Here is a 19,680-nt window from a genome sequence, read left to right as displayed (position 1 = left end):
GGCAGTAAACAACTTCAAATCAAAATCTCATAAAAAGCAAAGTTGTTCATCTCGAAAAAACGAAGAACTTTCATGTTGATCACTTTTCCATCTGAGTCCATCTTGACTGCTTAAAATCGGCCGAACGTGAAATAGTTCGTCCAGTTGGCAGATTTTGAACGATTTCTTTACGCTTCCGACGAGACATCGGAATCTTCCATGGTTGATAAAGTGCGTTCTTTCCAGAGGTTGCATACTATCTCGGATCGTGATGACCCAAAAATCAAAGTTGCTTGTTTCGACGAGACGCATAACTTTTGTTTCTATCACTTATTTATTCGAGGTCATCTTAAAGAAGCTCTAGTGGAAGCCTTCATATATTGATCCTCGAAGTTACCTCTTCTGTCAGCATAATCAGCTATCAAGCCGAATCATGGCACAACTTAACATGATGGACATGATGTCTCTTCAATGAGCAATAAAAACTCGCCGAGTGAATCTTTTCAATTCCGTCTCATCTATGTTCATCTGTCACTGCGGGGTTATGTCTTTCAGTGGCGGGCCTATGTTGAAACAAAACTGGGCCATGGCCCGCCCAGCTCAGCCCAATACACTGAAGAGTGGGAAGAAAAATTGGCCCAAAAATGCAAAAATATATGATCTTCTTTGGGCTGGCCCGCCCAACAATTGTGTTGTAGTTCCGCTACTGATGTCTTTGATTAGCTATCGGTCCAAAACAAGTGTTAACACATGGAGGGCAACCTAACCGGACTAGCTAAATCACCTCAGCAAGAAAACTGGAGAGATCCATGGCTAGTTTTGCTTTGAAATTTCCTCTTCCCTGTCGAACACGCATGCTGATCTAACATTTCTTGACGTGTCAATTAATCCGTCCTGCTTTAGTCCATTCGGTTTACTGCTAGGGCGCTGTCTTTTTGGACTTCGAAGTCAGCCGGAGAATTGGTTCCAGCCAGCCAATAATTTGCAGGTGATGGATTCCTGCCTGTCTATATCTACTAGTATTACAGTAGCCTACCGGTGAAAGTGGTCAACGTTGATGTCAACTAAGAAGAGACCAGCTTTTTTCCTACAAGCTATAATTAAAGAAGACATTGATCGACTACTGGCACGAGCATCCACTATTGTCTAGCTAGTTCCATAACCAAATTAGTTCCTGTAAGCTTGCCACATACTTACGTTGATACTTTAGATCTGGGCACTGCCAGTCTAAATTGCAGGAGACGATGTTTCTTCCTCTCCTTTCCTCCGTTCCTTCCCCACGAGCAAAGCTCCTCATTCCATTAGTGGTATGGATGGCACTTCAGCTCCTCGCGGCTGCTGTTACCGCTGCTGCCCCAGTGGCGTTGCCTGGCTGCCCGGAGGCCTGCGGCAGCGTCACCGTCCCCTACCCCTTCGGCTTCCGGAAAGGCTGCTTCCACGCAGGCTTCAACCTCACCTGCGACGAGACGCACCATCCGCCGAAGCTGTTCCTGGGCGACGGCGTGGAGGTGGACGAGATCTCCCTGGCCGGCGGCACGGTGCGTGTCCAGAGCAGGATCTCGACCTTTTCGGGCTCTACTTACAGGAACCTAACCGCCCAAACAGCGGACAGAGGCAGCCCCGTGAAGCCATCTATCAACTCAAGCGGCCTCTGGTCCGGTGGCCTGACGAGCACCGGCATGCAGCTCGCCGTGTCCACCGAGCACAACGTCTTCGCGGCCGTCGGCTGCAACTTCATCGCATATCTCGCTGCCAATCCGGGAGGTTCCGAGTACGTGAGCGCATGCGCCGCGCTGTGTGACAACAGTTTCCCGGCACCCGAGGACACCTCATGCTCCGGCATCGGCTGCTGCCGGACGTCCATCGCGCAAGGTTTGCCGGTGTACGGGGTGAAGTTCAAGGATTTGGACCAGACAGATGATAGTCCGTATACACGCAATGTGTCGGGCGGCGCGTTCATAGTCGACCGCGAGTGGTTCAACGGGGTTAACGTAGGCGCCCTACAGAATAACACATTCCATCAGTTTGGTAGCTATGTCTATGGATCTCATGGGCATCAACAGCATAACACGACCAGTCCCAACGTGATAACCAGCGTGCCGACCGTGCTGGAATGGTGGCTGGATTTGCAGAGCGATCGTGACTTGCTCGTGTTGAATCCCGGTTCTGGTTCTGCTTTGAGATGCGTAAGCATAAAAAGCTCCGCTGCTCCTCTTGAATCGGACGACTCCAAAGTAAGGTGCAACTGCTCCAATGGATACGAAGGCAACCCTTACGTCACCAATGGATGCCAAGGTACCACCGTTCTGCTCACTTCAATTCCCTATGTTTTTCATCCATTGGCATTTACTTGACTTTCTTTATAACACCTGCGTTGTTAAATATACATATTTACCCGTATGGCCATTAAACAGTTAACAGTGGCGGCCCCAACATTTTAGCGAAGGCTAGCTATGTCGCAACAAACTTTTGCAGTATCTAGTGAGAATGATTTATCTTAGAATATAAAGAAGAAATGATGACTCCGAAATATGATTAAATAATTACATACAATTTTATTTGTCTTGTAATCGAAAAGATAAATTGTCGAACATATGTAGAACGGGGTGATTGATGCATGCAGTCCAATATTAATATATCCATGTAAATGATACAATCTGATTTTGCAATGCCTGAGAACATGTACTTCCTCCGTCTAAAAAAATGATGTCTCAACTTTAGATAAATTTGAATGTATCTACATATTAAAATAGTTTAGATACATCTAAATTTTGATAAAGTTGAGACATGCTTTTATGGATGAAAGGAATATATAGTTATCTTAGAGAACTAAAATTAGTCAAGGAAATTTCATAATATATTGCGAGAAAATGGAAGCATCGGCAACATTTATTTGGGTGGCCCAAACAAAAACAACACTGGTTAATAGGACATAGTTCTTCTGTTTCATAATTTTTGTTATGATTTTAATGAACTAAAAACCTAAGAACATAACAAGAATTATGAAAACAGAAAATGTATACTCCGTCCACAAAAAGATATCTCAACTATAAATAAACTTGGATGTTTCTAGATATTAAAATAGTTCTTAATATATTCAAATTTTGATAAAGTTCAGACATACTTTTATAGGCGGAGAATTGTTAACTTTTGATTGTCATTCGCTAATCTCGTTCGGACAATTTCGATGCTCTCAATATGCTTATTGAGTCGAAGGGGTAAATTAGGTGGATATAACGCGCATTTTCATAACTTAGGTACTACGGAACCCGATTAAACTTACTCTGCCATTAAGTTACATAATTACTCAACCACTAAGTTACAAAAAAAATTGGGAGGGGGAAGTTTCCTTGTGTTCGTCTGAGACTTGTTATTTTTGTCTAAACTACATATTTTTAAATTTGGGTATGAAAAATAGCACGCACGTACATACGTGAATCCTCTACATGGAAAACGGTTTAAACCCGGGTGTCACCGTGTATTTCTAGGCGGGAGAGGATTTTTCTCCATTTTTAACATAAGTATTTTTTCTCTATAGAGCACCTGAAGGTGATGTAAGAAAAGAAGTACCTCATAGAGAAAAATTGAGCGGCAGCAGACACCATATGCTACTACTAGTTGCTAGCGCGCAGGGGTCCGGGTATGCAAGCCGCACTCGCAGGGCAGTCCACCTCTTCTAACTCCTTCCCGATGTGGTTGCTGCTTGCTGGGATCGCAATCAACGGTAAGCAAAATAGATTACAGCCACGAGTTCTTTTGTTAGATTTGGCCCCTTGCCGTGTAGGCGAGGTGTTTGATAAAATGCTCCTAGGCGACCAGGCGGACCTGAGTAGGACTGAGCTGATTTCCCATTTTCCAAGACTGGTAAGACTGCTTCCGCGAGGGCATCCACCAGATCTGTTCGTGAGCAACAGGGTACCTCCTTGCCCCGGATGGCACGGTGCGACCAAGCGAGCAACATAATTGATCGGTCCATGCTTCCAGTCCACGAAAATCACTGTAGGCATCGACAAAGCCGGACATGAATTTCCACGTAAATCAGTAGATTGTCACATGGATTATTCCACACTCGTTTCCCCTTCCATTCTGATTAGCGAGAGCGATGTGCCTGGCCCAGTTACCCCATCCACTACGGATACAGAGTTTTCAAACAAGAGTCTGGGATAAATAGACACCTTTACCTTCCCAGTAGCAAAGAATACGCCACCCAAGAGCAAAGTCTTGCACGTTTTTCCTACTATTACATATTTTTCGGCAAAACTAATGGTCTTATTAAACAGTTCACTCACGTGAACAGTTAGAAGATTCTCATGGACAAAGCAAGACAAATACTTACCATTGAAATTGCCTCTTGTAGAACATCGAAAAATTTCTCCACGCTTCGCTAATCTGTCCTGCTTTAGTTACTTCGATTTTTACTGGTAGTGGTTCCGTCGCATACTAATAGTAGTCTATTGGAATGGATTTTGAAGTCAGCTGGACAAAGAGACCAGACAACTGATAAGGAACTTTATTTTTTTCTCTCCTTAGTTTTTAGTTTTCTCATGTACCAAGAATGTTAGTAATTCTGTTCAATGTTTCGAGGCTTCAACTGCACTTTGGACATACCCTGCCTTCTAATTGTGGTTTCTCTTCCACTTTTCAGATATCGACGAGTGCCTACAGCCAGATGTTTATCAATGCCTGCACGGAACCTGCATCAATATGCCAGGGACATACCGATGCTCAGCAAAGAAAAGTATCATCAGCCTCCCAGGTACAAATATAACTCACTCACTCGGTATAAGATTTTTCTTAATAATCACCAAGAACCATATAATTATGAATTTATCTGTTATGTAGTACATCAGTCAGTATAACAACTACTGAAATACTTACAACATTATTCGGTCTTTGTCCTAATGCTCTGCAAGCTTCACTATTTGGAAATGGAAGACATTACATAAGGAGAAACGAATAAATACATCAGATTATGTGCTTCATAAACTACTGAAACATGTGATCACTGGTTTGGAATAAATACTCCCCGTATGACTGCCCTGATAAATGTTCTAAGAAAAACTTTGTCGTGGTATAGTTGATTAATTTCAAACTTTCAGTTCAAATGGAATGCATGTGGCACATACTACTATAAAATCTTATTTTCATTCTATGCAGGTTTAATCACCGTAATTGCAATTAGTGCTGGTCTGGGCCTATTGTTGTCACTTCTTGGTGTTTCCAAAATCACCAATAAACTCAAACAAAGAAGAGCTAAGAAGTTGAGACGAAAGTTCTTCAAGAAAAACCATGGGCTGCTCCTGCAACAGATAATCTCTTCAAACAAAGATGTAGCCGAAAGAACGAGAATTTTCAGCTTGGAAGAGCTAGATCAAGCAACCAACAAATTTGACCATAATCACATACTTGGTGGGGGTGGCCACGGCATGGTGTATAAAGGCATTTTATCTGATCAACATGTTGTGGCCATCAAGAAGGCTAAAATTGCCGTTCAAAGGGAAATTGACCAGTTCATAAATGAGGTTGTCATACTTTCACAAACCAACCACAGAAACGTGGTAAAGCTCTTTGGCTGCTGTCTCGAGACAGAAGTTCCTCTACTAGTTTATGAGTTTGTATCAAATGGTACTCTCTCATTTTATCTCCATGGCCAGGGAGAGAACCCTTTGTCATGGAAAGACAGGTTAAGAATCGCTTTGGAAACTGCAAGGGCTATTGCATATCTACACTCTGCTGCTTCCATATCAGTATACCATAGAGATACCAAATGTGCAAACATACTGCTTACTGATACCTTAGCAGCAAAAGTATCAGACTTTGGAGCTTCAAGGTCTATCGCAATAGATGAGACTGGAATACTTACAGCTGTCCAAGGAACCTATGGTTACCTTGATCCAGAATACTACTACACTAGTCGGCTCACCGAGAAGAGTGATGTTTACAGCTATGGTGTCATCCTAGCAGAGCTACTGACAAGGCTAACACCAGTTTTTTCTTCTCATTCATCAGAAGTTACAAGCCTAGCATCACATTTTGTATCACTAATAAGGGAAAATCGCTTGTCAGATATTTTAGATACGCAAATTGTGGATGAGGGAGGAGCTGATGATGCTGAGGCGGTTGCAAGACTCGCGGAAGCATGCTTAAGTTTAAGAGGTGAAGAAAGGCTGACAATGAGGCAAGTGGAGACAACACTTGAAGATGTGCTGAACTCAAAGGTTAATCTCAGTTCTCAGATTACAAGGGTGAACCAGAATGCTTCAAATGATCATTCATACAAGGGAACCAACGCTGGCGAAGGAACTAGATTGTACAGCTTGGAAAAGGAGTTCATCCAGTCATCTGAAATTCCAAGATGATTTTACTTACATGGTGAAGTACCGGTGGTTAACGTTATTAGTTTGTGTGTATTTCCTGTGCTAAAAGGTCATGTAGAACCAAATATGTTAAAGTAAATAAAATGAGTTCAGTTACAAGTTCTACAGTCAAAATATGTGGTTAACAGTGAAATTCAAAATTTTGCGGGAAACGCATGTCCATAGGAATCCCTGAATGTAATATTGTAAATACTTCCCGTCCAAGCATGAATTTCCGTCACACGAACTTGAAGGAGAAGAACATAGCTACAAACAAACCTGTAAAATGCTTTGTGGCAGGAATTTCATTGATGCGAAGGCAGTGAAAATTTAGCATTGCAATCAGGTGATCAAAATGACAATTCGGCAAACCACTCTAAGATGTTGCCATCTTGGCAAATGCAGAAAGTGAAGCGATTGCTTCTCCGGTGGTTAAATACAGGCCATCCAGCCCGAATTGTCTGTGTGTGTTGTTCGCTTATTGTATTTTCTCCATGATCTCTCCAGTTGGGTTCACAAGTATTGTGAAAGGAGAAAAAATAGGTAACTTCGGCACATTATTATATTAACAAGACATGAACTAAAATATTTGCTTTTCATATATGTGATAAGTATATCTCCGGACCCACATTTCTCCATTGCTTTCTTTAGGTCGATGAGGAATGCTATGCCACTTGTGGCAATTGCAGGAACAGCTGAAACAGAAAAAATATATACAAAGTGGCAATGAAAATGATACTTAAAATTTAAAATTTATGACACACATCATCAGCAAATATTAGTATAGCATTTTTAAAACATCGAGTAGCCTGATTTAACATTTTCTTAGTTCCAATTTCCAAGAAGGAAATTGAACTCTTACAAAGATACCTGTTGACTAGTAGAAAGATAACAATGAAGCACCTCCATGCTGTCTATTAAGCTCGAGTTAATTATAATAAGATTAATAAGCCGTGTATTGAACATTTTTTTCTTGGAATTCACAAACCTGATAAGTCCAAGATTACGAAATGGAGTTCTGTTTGTTTATTCACTGAAGAACTTTCATCCTCTAATCCTCTATCCACCTCTTAGTCCTTTAATGAAAGTGTTTCATTGCAACTTGTTCCACAGCTTGACTTCAGCCTTTCTTTCAAGTACCAGAAGTTTATTTTTAGCCACCTCTATCCACCTCTCACTGCCTCAACTGCCGTACCCACAAAGAGCACAAAACACAGAGTTAGGCGGCGGAAAGAAGGCAAAAAACCCATCTAGGGTTCCGTCCTCCTCGCCGGCGATACGGCTGGTCCGCTCCGCGTCCGGTGGCCTTGGGGCCTTGGAGGTGTGGCGGACCACGGTTCCTCGCTGGCGGGGAGTTTTCGTTCTTAATTTAGTTTGCTTTTCAGTCTTTTTTTTTGGGATGGTGAGGCGGCGGCTACATCCTGAAGTAAGAATAAGGTCCTCCCCGTCCTATCCTCTCTCCGGTGGTGCATCTAGCGCTGACGGAGGACGCGTGGAGTTGTGTGCATGTCCGATCTTCTGGGATCCGGTTGGTTTTCGGGTTTGTTGGTGTGGTTTCATGATAGTCTTTTCCGATCTACGGTTGTTATCATTGACGATGGTTGCTGCTCTGGTGCGCTGGTCCTTTGGGACCTTAGCACGACGACTTCCCGTCTATCTACTACAAAATGTCTACTACAACAAGCTCTACTATGACAAGCTTTGTCTGACTCCGGCGATGGAGGGGCGAGGACAGCGGCGCGCCTTCGGCTCGTGCTAGTGTTTGCAGTCATCGCTAGGTGGTCCGAGTACCAATTTGTAATTTTATTTACTTTTTGGGTTATTTGTACTACTGTTGATGATTATTAATAGATCGGTGGATTTCTCGCAAAAAAAAAAACTGTCAGTATCAAGAACAAATGAACTCTTTAAGCCTTCCTATACTGATGGAGGTTCCCGTAAATGTAACATCCCGAAAAAAAAATTGGATTGTTAATTTAATAAATTAAGTTGATTGAATTTTGTGACTCGGTTAAGATTTCTATAAAAAAAACTTCGAGAATACAAAAAGAATGATTTTGTATAACTATAATTGTGTGGATTTTTTTTCTTCTAAACTCATCCATGCGTTACCCACCCAAGCATCTTCAAAACCTCCAGACGCACACAACGTAGTACACGAGCCTGACCCCGTCGCCCACGATCTCCACTTTCCCCACTCTCTCTTGCACCAACCGGCCGAGCGCCCCTCCCGCCCTGATTCTTTCTCCTTCTTCTTCCCTATCCTAGGGTCACCCTGTCACGCCCTTTCTCAATTTTTTTCGCAGCCGCACGCTCGCCACTATCGACGAACGACGACGGAGACGTTGTCGACCTCTCCAGCCGAGAAGCACCGCCACCTGGGGACGCGAGAGTCGACGTAGACCACTCCCCCGTATCCTTCGTGACGCGACGCACCTCGTCCACACCTTCCCCAAGCACAAAACACGCCGGAGCAACTCCACCGACCGCCGAGCTGTAGACGTCTTCGTCTTCCCCAACACCGTCGCCACGTCAACGCCACGCAGGTCAACTCTTGGTCCAGTCACATATTGACCGTAGACTGTTACCTTGTGATCTCGGCCGCCCATCCTTAGATCGATGACCCAGAATGAATCACTTAAATGGAGAGTTATGAGCCATTAGCATTACGTCAGAGCCACCCTATTTTCGTATAGACCCGCACCCTGCAAAAATCATATCCGGAGTTTCGTAACTCCAAATTTTACAAACTTTACGTATAGAATCTTTGGAACATAGGGAACACTTTGGATCAATAAAATCTGAACTTACAGAGATCGAAAACTTATTCAAATTTAAAATACCTAGTTTCTATATATTTTTTGCTATAAAACAAAATATATAAAATCAAAATGAGCGATTATTTTTGCATTGGTTTCGTAAAATCATTTAGCATTAAAAATATATTTCTGATATGTCGGCTCAAACTTTAAGATACTAAATAACGTTTGTTTGATGAATGCCTTAGTATTACCATATAGAATAATAAGTAAACTTTGTTGTTATTAACCCTTTGCACCAAAAGTTTTGCAAATTATATGTTGAACGAGAAATGTATTGATTAACCATTTTCAAAAGAAAACAAAAGTTCTATGCATACTTCGCATGCATAGCTTTCTTTGTAGCGTGTGATTGGGATTGTGTATTCATTGCAATGTTGTTTGATTGTGTAGATTGTCCCGGGTATGACCATTGTGGTTGTGAGAAGTGTGAGATCACTAACTACCATTAAGGCAAGTCTCACTTGGATCTTGAACCAAGTACTATTTATTGCAAGTTTGTTTTGATCTTGATCGCAAATTTTACCATGTGTAGTTAGATGATTTGTATGGAATGCCTGAATAGGTTAATGTATTGTATTCTTGATGCTATGAAACCCAGGTAGGATAACCATATGATTCATGTACCCGAATCTTTGTGGTCCATGTTGTTGTTGGAGATATGCCCAAGAGGCAATAATAAAATGGTTATTATAATATATCTTTGTGTTTATGATAATGTTTACATATCATGCTATAATTGTATTAACCGGAACATTGATACATGTGTGTTATGTAAACAACAAGGAGTCCCTAGTAAGCCTCTTGTATAACTAGCTTGTTGATTAATAGATGATCATAGTTTCATGATCATGAACATTGGATGTTATTAATAACAAGGTTATGTCATTATGTGAATGATGTAATGGACACACCCAATTAAGCGTAGCATAAGATCACGTCATTAAGTTCATTTGCTATAAGCTTTCGATACATAGTTACCAAGTCCTTTCGACCATGAGATCATGTAAATCACTTATGCCGGAAGGGTACTTTGATTACATCAAACGCCACTGCGTAAATGGGTGGTTATAAAGGTGGGATTAGGTATCCGGAAAGTATGAGTTGAGGCATATGGATCAACGAGTGGGATTTGTCCATCCCGATGACGGATAGATATACTCTGGGCCCTCTCGGTGGAATGTCGTCTAATTAGCTTGCAAGCATATGAATGGTTCATAAGAGACCACATACCACGGTACGAGTAAAGAGTACTTGTCATGAGACGAGGTTGAACGAGGTATAGAGATACCGATGATCAAACCTCGGACAAGTAAAATATCGCGTGACAAAGGGAATCGATATCGTATGTAAATGGTTCAATCGATCACTAAGTTATCGTTGAATATGTGGGAGCCATTATGGATCTCCAGATCCCGCTATTGGTTATTGGTCGGAGAGAAGTCTCAACCATGTCTGCATAGTTCACGAACCGTAGGGTGACACACTTAAGGTTTGATGTCGTTTTAAGTATATATGGAATATGGAATGGAGCTCGAATGTTGTTCGGAGTCTCGTATGGGATCCGAGACATCACGAGGAGGTTCGGAATGGTCCGGAGAATAAGATTCATATATGGGAAGTCATTTTCCGTGGTTCGGAAAAAGTCTGGTGTTTTGACCGGAGCTTCTAGAAGGTTCTAGAAGAACCGGAATAGTCCGGAATATTATGGAAGGTTCCGGAAGTGTCCGGAACGACCCGGAATGTCTAAGGAAGTCCGGAGGGTTCCATAATAGGTGCAACCACGTTGCCTTAAGGGAAAAGGAGTCTTTCCTTAATGCAATTTCGGAATTGGCAAAAGAGTCCGAGTAGGACTAGGTTTTCGAACCGGAAACCTATCGGAACTCGATCAAACTTGGGGGCAGGTTTTGGACGACCCAAGGGGCTTGGCCACCTATTTAAAGAGGCCAAGGGGCACCCCAAGGGCACCACAAGTCGCAGCCCTAGCTCCCCAAGTCGCAACAGCACCTCGCGCCCAAACCCTAGCTATTCCTCCTCCTTCTTCTCCCGCAGCGCTTGTGGCGAAGCCCTGCCGGAGATCTCCACCACCACCGTCACCACGCCGTCATGCTGGCGGGATTCTGAAGAGGATCTACTACATCCGCTGCCCGCTGGAACGGGGAGGAGGACGTCGTCTTCATCAACACCGTACGTGTGATCGAGTACGGAGGTGCTGCCCGATTGTGGCACCGTCAAGTTCTTCTACGCGCTTTTGCAAGCGGTCAAGATCTTCTACGCGCTTTTGCAAGCGGCAAGTGGTCGACTACATCCACCACGAGATCTAATCTCGTTAGGCTTTGGAAATCTTCGAGGGTTAGTCTCATGATCTTCTCGTTGCTACCATCTACTAGATTAGATCTTGGCTTGTGTTTTCGTTCTTGCGGTAGGAAATTTTTTGTTTTCTATGCTACGAATCCCATCAGTGGTATCAGAGCCGTGTCTATGCATAGATTGGTTGCACGAGTAGAACACAATGGTTTTGTGGGCGTTGATGTTTTTGTTGTCTTTAGTTCGTGTACTTTGCATCTTGCGGCATAGTGGGATGAAGCGGCCCGGGCTAACTTTACATGACCGCGTTCATGAGACTTGCTCCACGTTCGACATGCAACTTGTATTGCATATGTGGCTTTGCGGGTGTCTCGTCTCTCCCACTATAGTGAAGATCCAATTTACTCTTTCTATTGACAACACTAGTATCACCGTTGTGGTTCATGTTCGTAGGTAGATTGGATCTTACTCGAAAACCCTAAACCACGTAAAATATGCAAACCAAATTAGAGGCGTCTAACTTGTTTTTGCAGGGTTTGGTGATGTGATATGGCCATGATGTGATGATGAATATGTATGAGATGATCATTATTGTATTGTGGCAACCGGTAGGAGCCTTATGGTTGTCTTTAAATTTCATGTTGAGTATTATTTCAAAGTAGTTGTAATAGTTGCTACATGCGGTGAACAACCACGAAGACGGCGCCATGGACCTTGACGCTACACCGACAATGATGGAGATCATGCCCGTTGATGATGGAGATCATGTCCGTGCTTTGGAGATGAAGATCAAAGGCGCAAAGACTAAAGGGCCATATCATATCACATATGAATTGCATGTGATGTTAATCCTTTATGCATCTTATTTTGCTTAGATCGCGACGGTAGCATTATAAGATGATCCCTCACATTAATATCAAGATAATAAAGTGTTCTCCCCTCGTATGCACCGTTGCTACAGTTTGTCATTTCGAAGCATCTCGTGATGATCGGATGTGATAGACTCAACGTTCACATACAACGGGTTGATACGTCTCCGACGTATCGATAATTTCTTATGTTCCATGCTACTTTATTGATGATACCTACATGTTTTATGCACATTATATGTCATATTTATGCATCTTCTGGAACTAACCTATTAACGAGATGCCGAAGAGCCGATTCTTGTTTTACTGCTGTTTTTGGTTTCGAAATCCTAGTAAGGAAATATTCTCGGAATTGGACGAAATCTTCGCCCAGGGTCCTATTTTTGCACGGAGCTTCCAGAAGACCGAAGAGATAACGAAGTGGGGCCACGAGGTGGCCAGACCACAGGGCGGCGCGGCCTGGCCCCTGGCCGCGCCGGCCTGTGGTGTGGGCCCCTCGCGCCGCCCCCTGACATACCCTTCCGCCTACAAATAGCCTCCGTCGCGAAACCCCCAGTACCGAGAGCCACGATACGGAAAACCTTCCAGAGATGCCGCCGCCGCGAATCCCATCTCGGGGGATTCAGGAGATCGCCTCCGGCACCCTGCCGGAGAGGGGATTCATCTCCCGGAGGACTCTTCATCGCCATGATCGCCTCCGGAGTGATGAGTGAGTAGTTCACCCCTGGACCATGGGTCCATAGCAGTAGCTAGATGTGTAGGATAACGTAGCATAGAAAACAAAAATTTTCCTACGGCGAACACGCAATCCAAGCCAAGATGCAATCTAGAAGACGGTAGCAACGAGGGGATTATCGAGACTCACCCTTGAAGAGATTCCAAAGCCTACAAGAGGAGGCTCTTGTTGCTGCGGTAGACGTTCACTTGCCGCTTGCAAAAGCGCGTAGAAGATCTTGATCACGATCGGTTCCGGCGCCACGAACGGGCAGCACCTCCGTACTCGGTCACACGTTCGGTTGTTGATGAAGACGACGTCCACCTCCCCGTTCCAGCGGGCAGCGGAAGTAGTAGCTCCTCTTGAATCCGACAGCACGACGGCGTGGTGTCGGTGGTGGTGATGAACTCCGGCGGAGCTTCGCTAAAGCTACGCGGGAGATATGGAGGAGAGGGGGCGGCTAGGGTTTGGGAGGGTGGCCGGCCACTTCAATGGGGCGGCCAGCTTGTGGTCTTGGGGTGGCCGGCCCCCTCCCTTGGACCCTCATTATATAGGTGGATCCCCAAGAGTTGGTCTCCAAGTCTTCGAATAAGACCCGAACCAAAAACCTTCCATATGGTGGGGAAACCTAGCCAAACTAGGAGTCCCACTAGAGGTGGGGTTTCCACCTCCCATAGGGGGGGTGGCCGGCCCCCTAAGGGGGAGTCCACTTGGGACTCCTCCCCCACTAGGGTTGGCCGGCCATGGAGGTGGAGTCCCATGTGGACTCCACCTTCCTTGGTGGTTTCTTCCGGACTTTTCTAGAACCTTCTAGAACCTTCCGAATCATTTTCAAACACATAAAATGACATCCTATATATGAATCTTATTCTCCGGACCATTCCGGAACTCCTCGTGATGTCCGGGATCTCATCCGGGACTCCGAACAAATATTCGAACTCCATTCCATATTCAAGTTCTACCATTTCAACATCCAACTTTAAGTGTGTCACCCTACGGTTCGCGAACTATGCGGACATGGTTGAGTACTCACTCCGACCAATAACCAATAGCGGGATCCGGAGATCCATAATGGCTCCCACATATTCAACGATGACTTTAGTGATCGAATGAACCATTCACATACGATACCAATTCCCTTTGTCACGCGATATTTTACTTGTCCGAGGTTTGATCATCGGTATCACACTATACCTTGTTCAACCTCGTCTCTTGACAAGTACTCTTTACTCGTATCGTGGTATGTGGTCTCTTATGAACTTATTCATATGCTTGCAAGACATTAGACGATATTCCACCGAGAGGGCCCAGAGTATATCTATCCGTCATCGGGATGGACAAATCCCACTATTGATCCATATGCCTCAACTCATACTTTCCGGATACTTAATCCCACCTTTATAACCACCCATTTACGCAGTGGCGTTTGATGTAATCAAAGTACCTTTCCGGTATAAGTGATTTACATGATCTCATGGTCATAAGGACTAGGTAACTATGTAATAAAAGCTTATAGCAAATAACTTAATGACGAGATCTTATGTTACGCTTAATTGGGTGTGTCCATTACATCATTCATATAATGATATAACCTTGTTATTAATAACATCCAATGTTCATGATTATGAAACTAATCATCCATTAATCAACAAGCTAGTTTAAGAGGCATACTAGGGACTTCTTGTTGTCTACATAACACACATGTATCAATGTTTCGGTTAATACAATTATAGCATGGTATGTAAACATTATCATAAACACAAAGATATATTATAATAACCATTTTATTATTGCCTCTTGGGCATATCTCCAACAGTCTCCCACTTGCACTAGAGTCAATAATCTAGTTTACATTTGTAAAGATATAACACCTTGGCCTTCCGGTGCTTTATCATGTTTTGCTCACGGGAGAGGTTTTAGTCAACGGATCGACATGCTCGGAAACGTATGTATTTTGTAATTCATTTGCGTCTCAACGCATCACTCATTTCCAAATGAGTCGGTATTAAATATGTTTGGTCTTACGGTGGAACCTTAATTCCGCGGTTTGAAATATGTCACTAATATTGTCACACACAATATAGCTTCAAAGTTCGACTACTGTCGGAACTACACCAAGTTCTCAAAGAACCTCTTGACTTAACATCCTTTGTCATTGTCAAAACAATGACATACTCTGCCTTCTTTTGTAGAATCCGTCACAATATTTTAGAACTCTTCTAAATCTAGCATAGACAACTTCTAGCTCATTGTGCTACCTTTTAAACAGCACTTAGTCTAATTTGAGATTGAAATTATATTTTATATGTGACAAAATCAATATCGGTGTAACACCTTACAGCGATTTGTTTGTCATTTCCTCATACAAAACTATATATATATATCCTTAGTTCTTCTAAAGTACTCAAGGATATTCTTATGTCGTCCAATGATCATCATATGAATCATTCTGGTATATGCTCATAACACTTTATAGCACATGGCATCTGATTGTGTACATATTATTCGTGATCTATAATCACTCATGTGTTTTTACTCATTGAGTGTCAGATACATTCAAGTCTTGTTAAAACTTAACATGACAAGAACATTTTCTTAATATTTATATATTGAACTACTTCAATATCCATTCTATGTACTTTGACTTAAACTTATTATGTGTTTCAATCTATCTTCATAGATCTTGACACTAAATATGTTTCAGTCCATATCCTTTCATTGAAATTAATTTCTCAATGAAACCTTTTTAATCAAGTATATAATTACATCATTTATAACCAACTATATGTCACCTACATAAAGTATTATAAATATGTCTCAGCGCTCCCACTTAATTTCTTGCAAATACAAGCCTCTTCATCGTCTCTTGATGAAATCAAAAACTCTTTGACTATTTCATCGGGTGAAGATTCCAACTCCGCGATACTCACTTCATCCAATTGAAGTTTGTATACCTATCTAGTATTCTACGGACAGAGCAAAACTCTTGGTTGTATTTTGTATACACCTTTAATACATACTTCGATAAGTAATGTATTTTGCCATCCTACTAGCATATCTCATAAAAGAAATATGTAGTGATTACTAGAATAAACCACATAGACTATAAGCATTGCTACGGAAGATCTAATCTTATCGTAGTCAACTCTTTGAACTTTGTTGTAAACAATTTTTCGACAAGTCGAGCTTCTTTAAGGATATTTCATCCAAGTCTATAGATCCATTTACTTTCAAAAAGTATTCATCTTTTATGGATTTCATGGCGCATGGCCATTTTAACGAAGTCAGGGCCCATCATAACTTCTTTGTTTGTAGTTGGTTTATCATTATTCAAAATCAATCCTTTGTTCACAAATCATTTATTTGATCACAAAGTAAACCATACCTACAAGGTTCAATATGTACTTCGATCTCCATGGCTAAAACACTTTGTAGTCATGGGAGCCATGATCGTCGTGGCCGCTTCCGAAACAAATTCCGATGCTGCGCTACTCTGATCATTATGCTCAGGTTCATAAACCTTATCAAATTATATTGTCCTCCCACTCAAATACTTCGCTAGAAAAAATTTCTCGGAAATAAGAAACATTGACAAACACTTTTGTCTTTGTCTCGTGGGAAGAATTCCCAATTAAATCTCTGGGATAACCAACAAAGACATTCATCCGATTTTGGTTGTAAACTCTTAGACCAAAATTTAAAGAAAGACTATTAGGGTTCATACCCATGCCATAACTCGTATGGTGTCATTTCAACGGATCATGATGATGCTCTATTCAGTGTAAAAGCGGTAGTCTCTAAAGCATAATCCACAAAAATATAATGGCATCAATATTTTATCTCATCATTGATCCAACAAGGTTTGGATACATCTCTCGGATACTCCATCATCACTATGATACTCCAAGAAACGTGAGTTGTAGAACAACTTCATAACTCTCTTAGATGTTTGCTAAAACTCGTAATTCAAATATTTCCACTATGATCCAATCATAGATATTTGACTTTTCTATTACGATGATTTCCACTTCATGCTGAAATTTATTTGAATCTATTCAAATGTTTCAAACTTCTTCCTTATTGAATATATCCACATATATACTCAATTCATTGTTGGATGTTTTCATGAAGTAGAAGAATCTCCCGCACACAACTATGCCCAGTGAACCACATACATCATCATGTATATTTTCACCAAGTTAGTTGCCCGTTTCAACTCTTGGCCTATGAACGGTATTTTAGTCATTCTCTTTAGAAAAGATTTGCAAGCGCCAAACGATTCAAAAATCAAATGACTCCAAAAATCCATTTGCATGGAGTTCCTTCATGCGTTCCTCTCTAACATGACCTAAATGGCGGTTCCACAAATAAGTGGAATTCAAATCATTTGCCTTATGGCATTTTAGCGTCAGTGTTATGTATGTGTGTTTCACCATTAAGATTTATAATAACTTATCCATCGTATATGGAGTAATGTCATAATTTGAACAACTCATTGTTTTCATTTGACCAGAGCAAAATAACAATTATTAAGTTCTTTATTATAAATTCTAAGGGCTAGATAGAATGCCAACGACGAACATAATAACACTTTATTTTTGTTCCAGAAGTGCATTTCTATCATATTCCTTGTCAGTCACTTAGGCCATTGTATTCTTGTATTGTGTTGTTTTGTATGACACTTCATACCAACCAATATGGTACTAATACCCAAGAATTTCATTGTGTGATCAAACTAGGAATACAACCATAACATGTATATCATTTATATACACCTGAGCTAGACTTTCTAGTCTTTTCTTTCTTTCTTTCTGCCAATAATCTTTTGTAGTTTCTCTTTTAGATTTCCTCATTATTCAGAAAAACACTTCAACATCAATAACTTCTAGGTTTGTTGATCAAATACCAATAACCTTGAGGTTCTTTGAAGTTGATCATCATACGACAAGTGTTCCGGATTTTACTATTAGTAACCTTTTAATATGATGAACAATTTCACTCATAATTTTGTCCATCATATGACGACTTTTCGAGACCATGTCTGTACATGCTAGGCTCGTAAAGTTTAACCTCAGTATTCGCGTGTGCAAATCTGGCTTGCACCCGTTGTATGCACACATAGAATCTATACCTTAGTATTCGAAACTATGAGTCTTAGCAACGGTGCATACTAAGGACGATCACTTCATGGATATACGAATATCGTTAGTGCCCCAATAGTTGGAGGATTGGGATGCCTTGCGTCTTCAACCTTCGTACATTCCCATAAAACTTATGAGTTTATGTAGTCTCACCAAATTATATTCTATCACCTTGCAACAAGGTCTTAGATATCACATATATCTCATACCTTGATTATTTCTGAAAACTAAATTTTCAGCTCCTTACTTTTCAAACAGATTTGAACTTCAAGTTTCATGGAGACAAGATAACTTTAGGTACTAATTGAAACCATAGCTCTTTGAATCAAACATGTGAGGTTTACTAAAAGTTTGCAATAGGACTTAATCATTTCTTGATTCTTTAACAATACGGTACCAGTCCGTAAAGTTTATTTTCAGATTTTAACAGTATTTCTATCTCAATAACAAGACTAGCGCTTGGTAGAAAAACGGATGCCAATACTACAAATTAATTCAAAATACTACTTAGACTATGTTTATGATAATTAGTTCATGTTTTAATCTAATTACTAATGAACTCCCACTTGATACAACATCCCTCATAGTTGTTAAGTGGTACACGATCCAAATCCACTACACCAAAACCGATCATCACGTGAGATGATGTAGCTTCAATGGTGAACATCAACATGTTGATCATATCATCCATATGACTCGTGTTCAACCTTTCGGTTTCCGTTGTCCCGAGGCCATGTCTCGTACATGCTAGGCTCGTCAAGCAAACCCAAGTATTCCGCGTGTGCAACATGGCTTACACCCGTTGTATGTGAACGTTGAATCTATCACATCCGATCATCACGAGATGCTTCGAAACGACGAACTGTACAACGGTGCATACGAGGGAGAACACTTTATTATCTTGATATTAGTGTGAGGGATCATCTTATAATGCTACCGTCGCGATCTAAGCAAAATAAGATGCATAAAGGATTAACATCACATGCAGTTCATATGTGATATGATATGGCCCTTTTGTCTTTGCGCCTTCGATCTTCATCTCCAAAGCACGGACATGATCTCCATCATCAACGGGCATGATCTCCATCATCGTCGGCGAAGCACCAAGGTCAATGGCGCCGTCTTCATGATCGTCCTCCATGTAGCAACTATTACAACTACTTTGAAATACTACTCAACATGAAATTTAAAGACAACCATAAGGCTCCTGCCGGTTGCCACAATACAATAATGATCATCTCATACATATTCATCATCACATTATGGCCATATCACATCACCAAACCACTGCAAAAACAAGTTAGACGTTCTCTAATTTGGTTTGCATATTTTACGTGGTTTAGGGTTTTCGAGTAAGATCTAATCTACCTACGAACATGAACCACAACGGTGATACTAATGTTGTCAATAGAAGAGTAAATTGAATCTTCACTATAGTAGGAGAGACGAGACACCCGCAAAGCCACTTATGCAATACAAGTTGCATGTCAAGCG

At 41.6% G+C, this 19,680-nt stretch overlaps 1 protein-coding gene and 1 pseudogene across 1 annotated transcript; one reads left to right on the top strand and one right to left on the bottom strand.

Moving 5' to 3' along the window:
• Positions 1-1,177: 1,177 nt before the first annotated feature.
• On the top strand, positions 1,178-6,436 carry LOC124676172 (wall-associated receptor kinase-like 8). Its single transcript, XM_047212248.1, has 4 exons — positions 1,178-1,601; positions 1,665-2,274; positions 4,625-4,735; positions 5,137-6,436. The coding sequence occupies exons 1-4, from the start codon at positions 1,224-1,226 to the stop codon at positions 6,336-6,338; spliced, it is 2,301 nt and encodes a 766-aa protein (XP_047068204.1). The 5' UTR covers positions 1,178-1,223; the 3' UTR covers positions 6,339-6,436.
• Positions 6,437-7,000: 564 nt separating this feature from the next.
• The window catches only part of LOC124671218, a 41,602-nt pseudogene continuing 28,922 nt past the window's right edge, over positions 7,001-19,680 (bottom strand).

Source organism: Lolium rigidum, chromosome 7, assembly GCF_022539505.1.
Source record: "Lolium rigidum isolate FL_2022 chromosome 7, APGP_CSIRO_Lrig_0.1, whole genome shotgun sequence".
Classification (NCBI taxonomy): domain Eukaryota; kingdom Viridiplantae; phylum Streptophyta; class Magnoliopsida; order Poales; family Poaceae; genus Lolium; species Lolium rigidum.
Note: the sequence above shows the minus strand (reverse complement) of the source record. Positions and strands in the feature narration are given on the sequence as shown.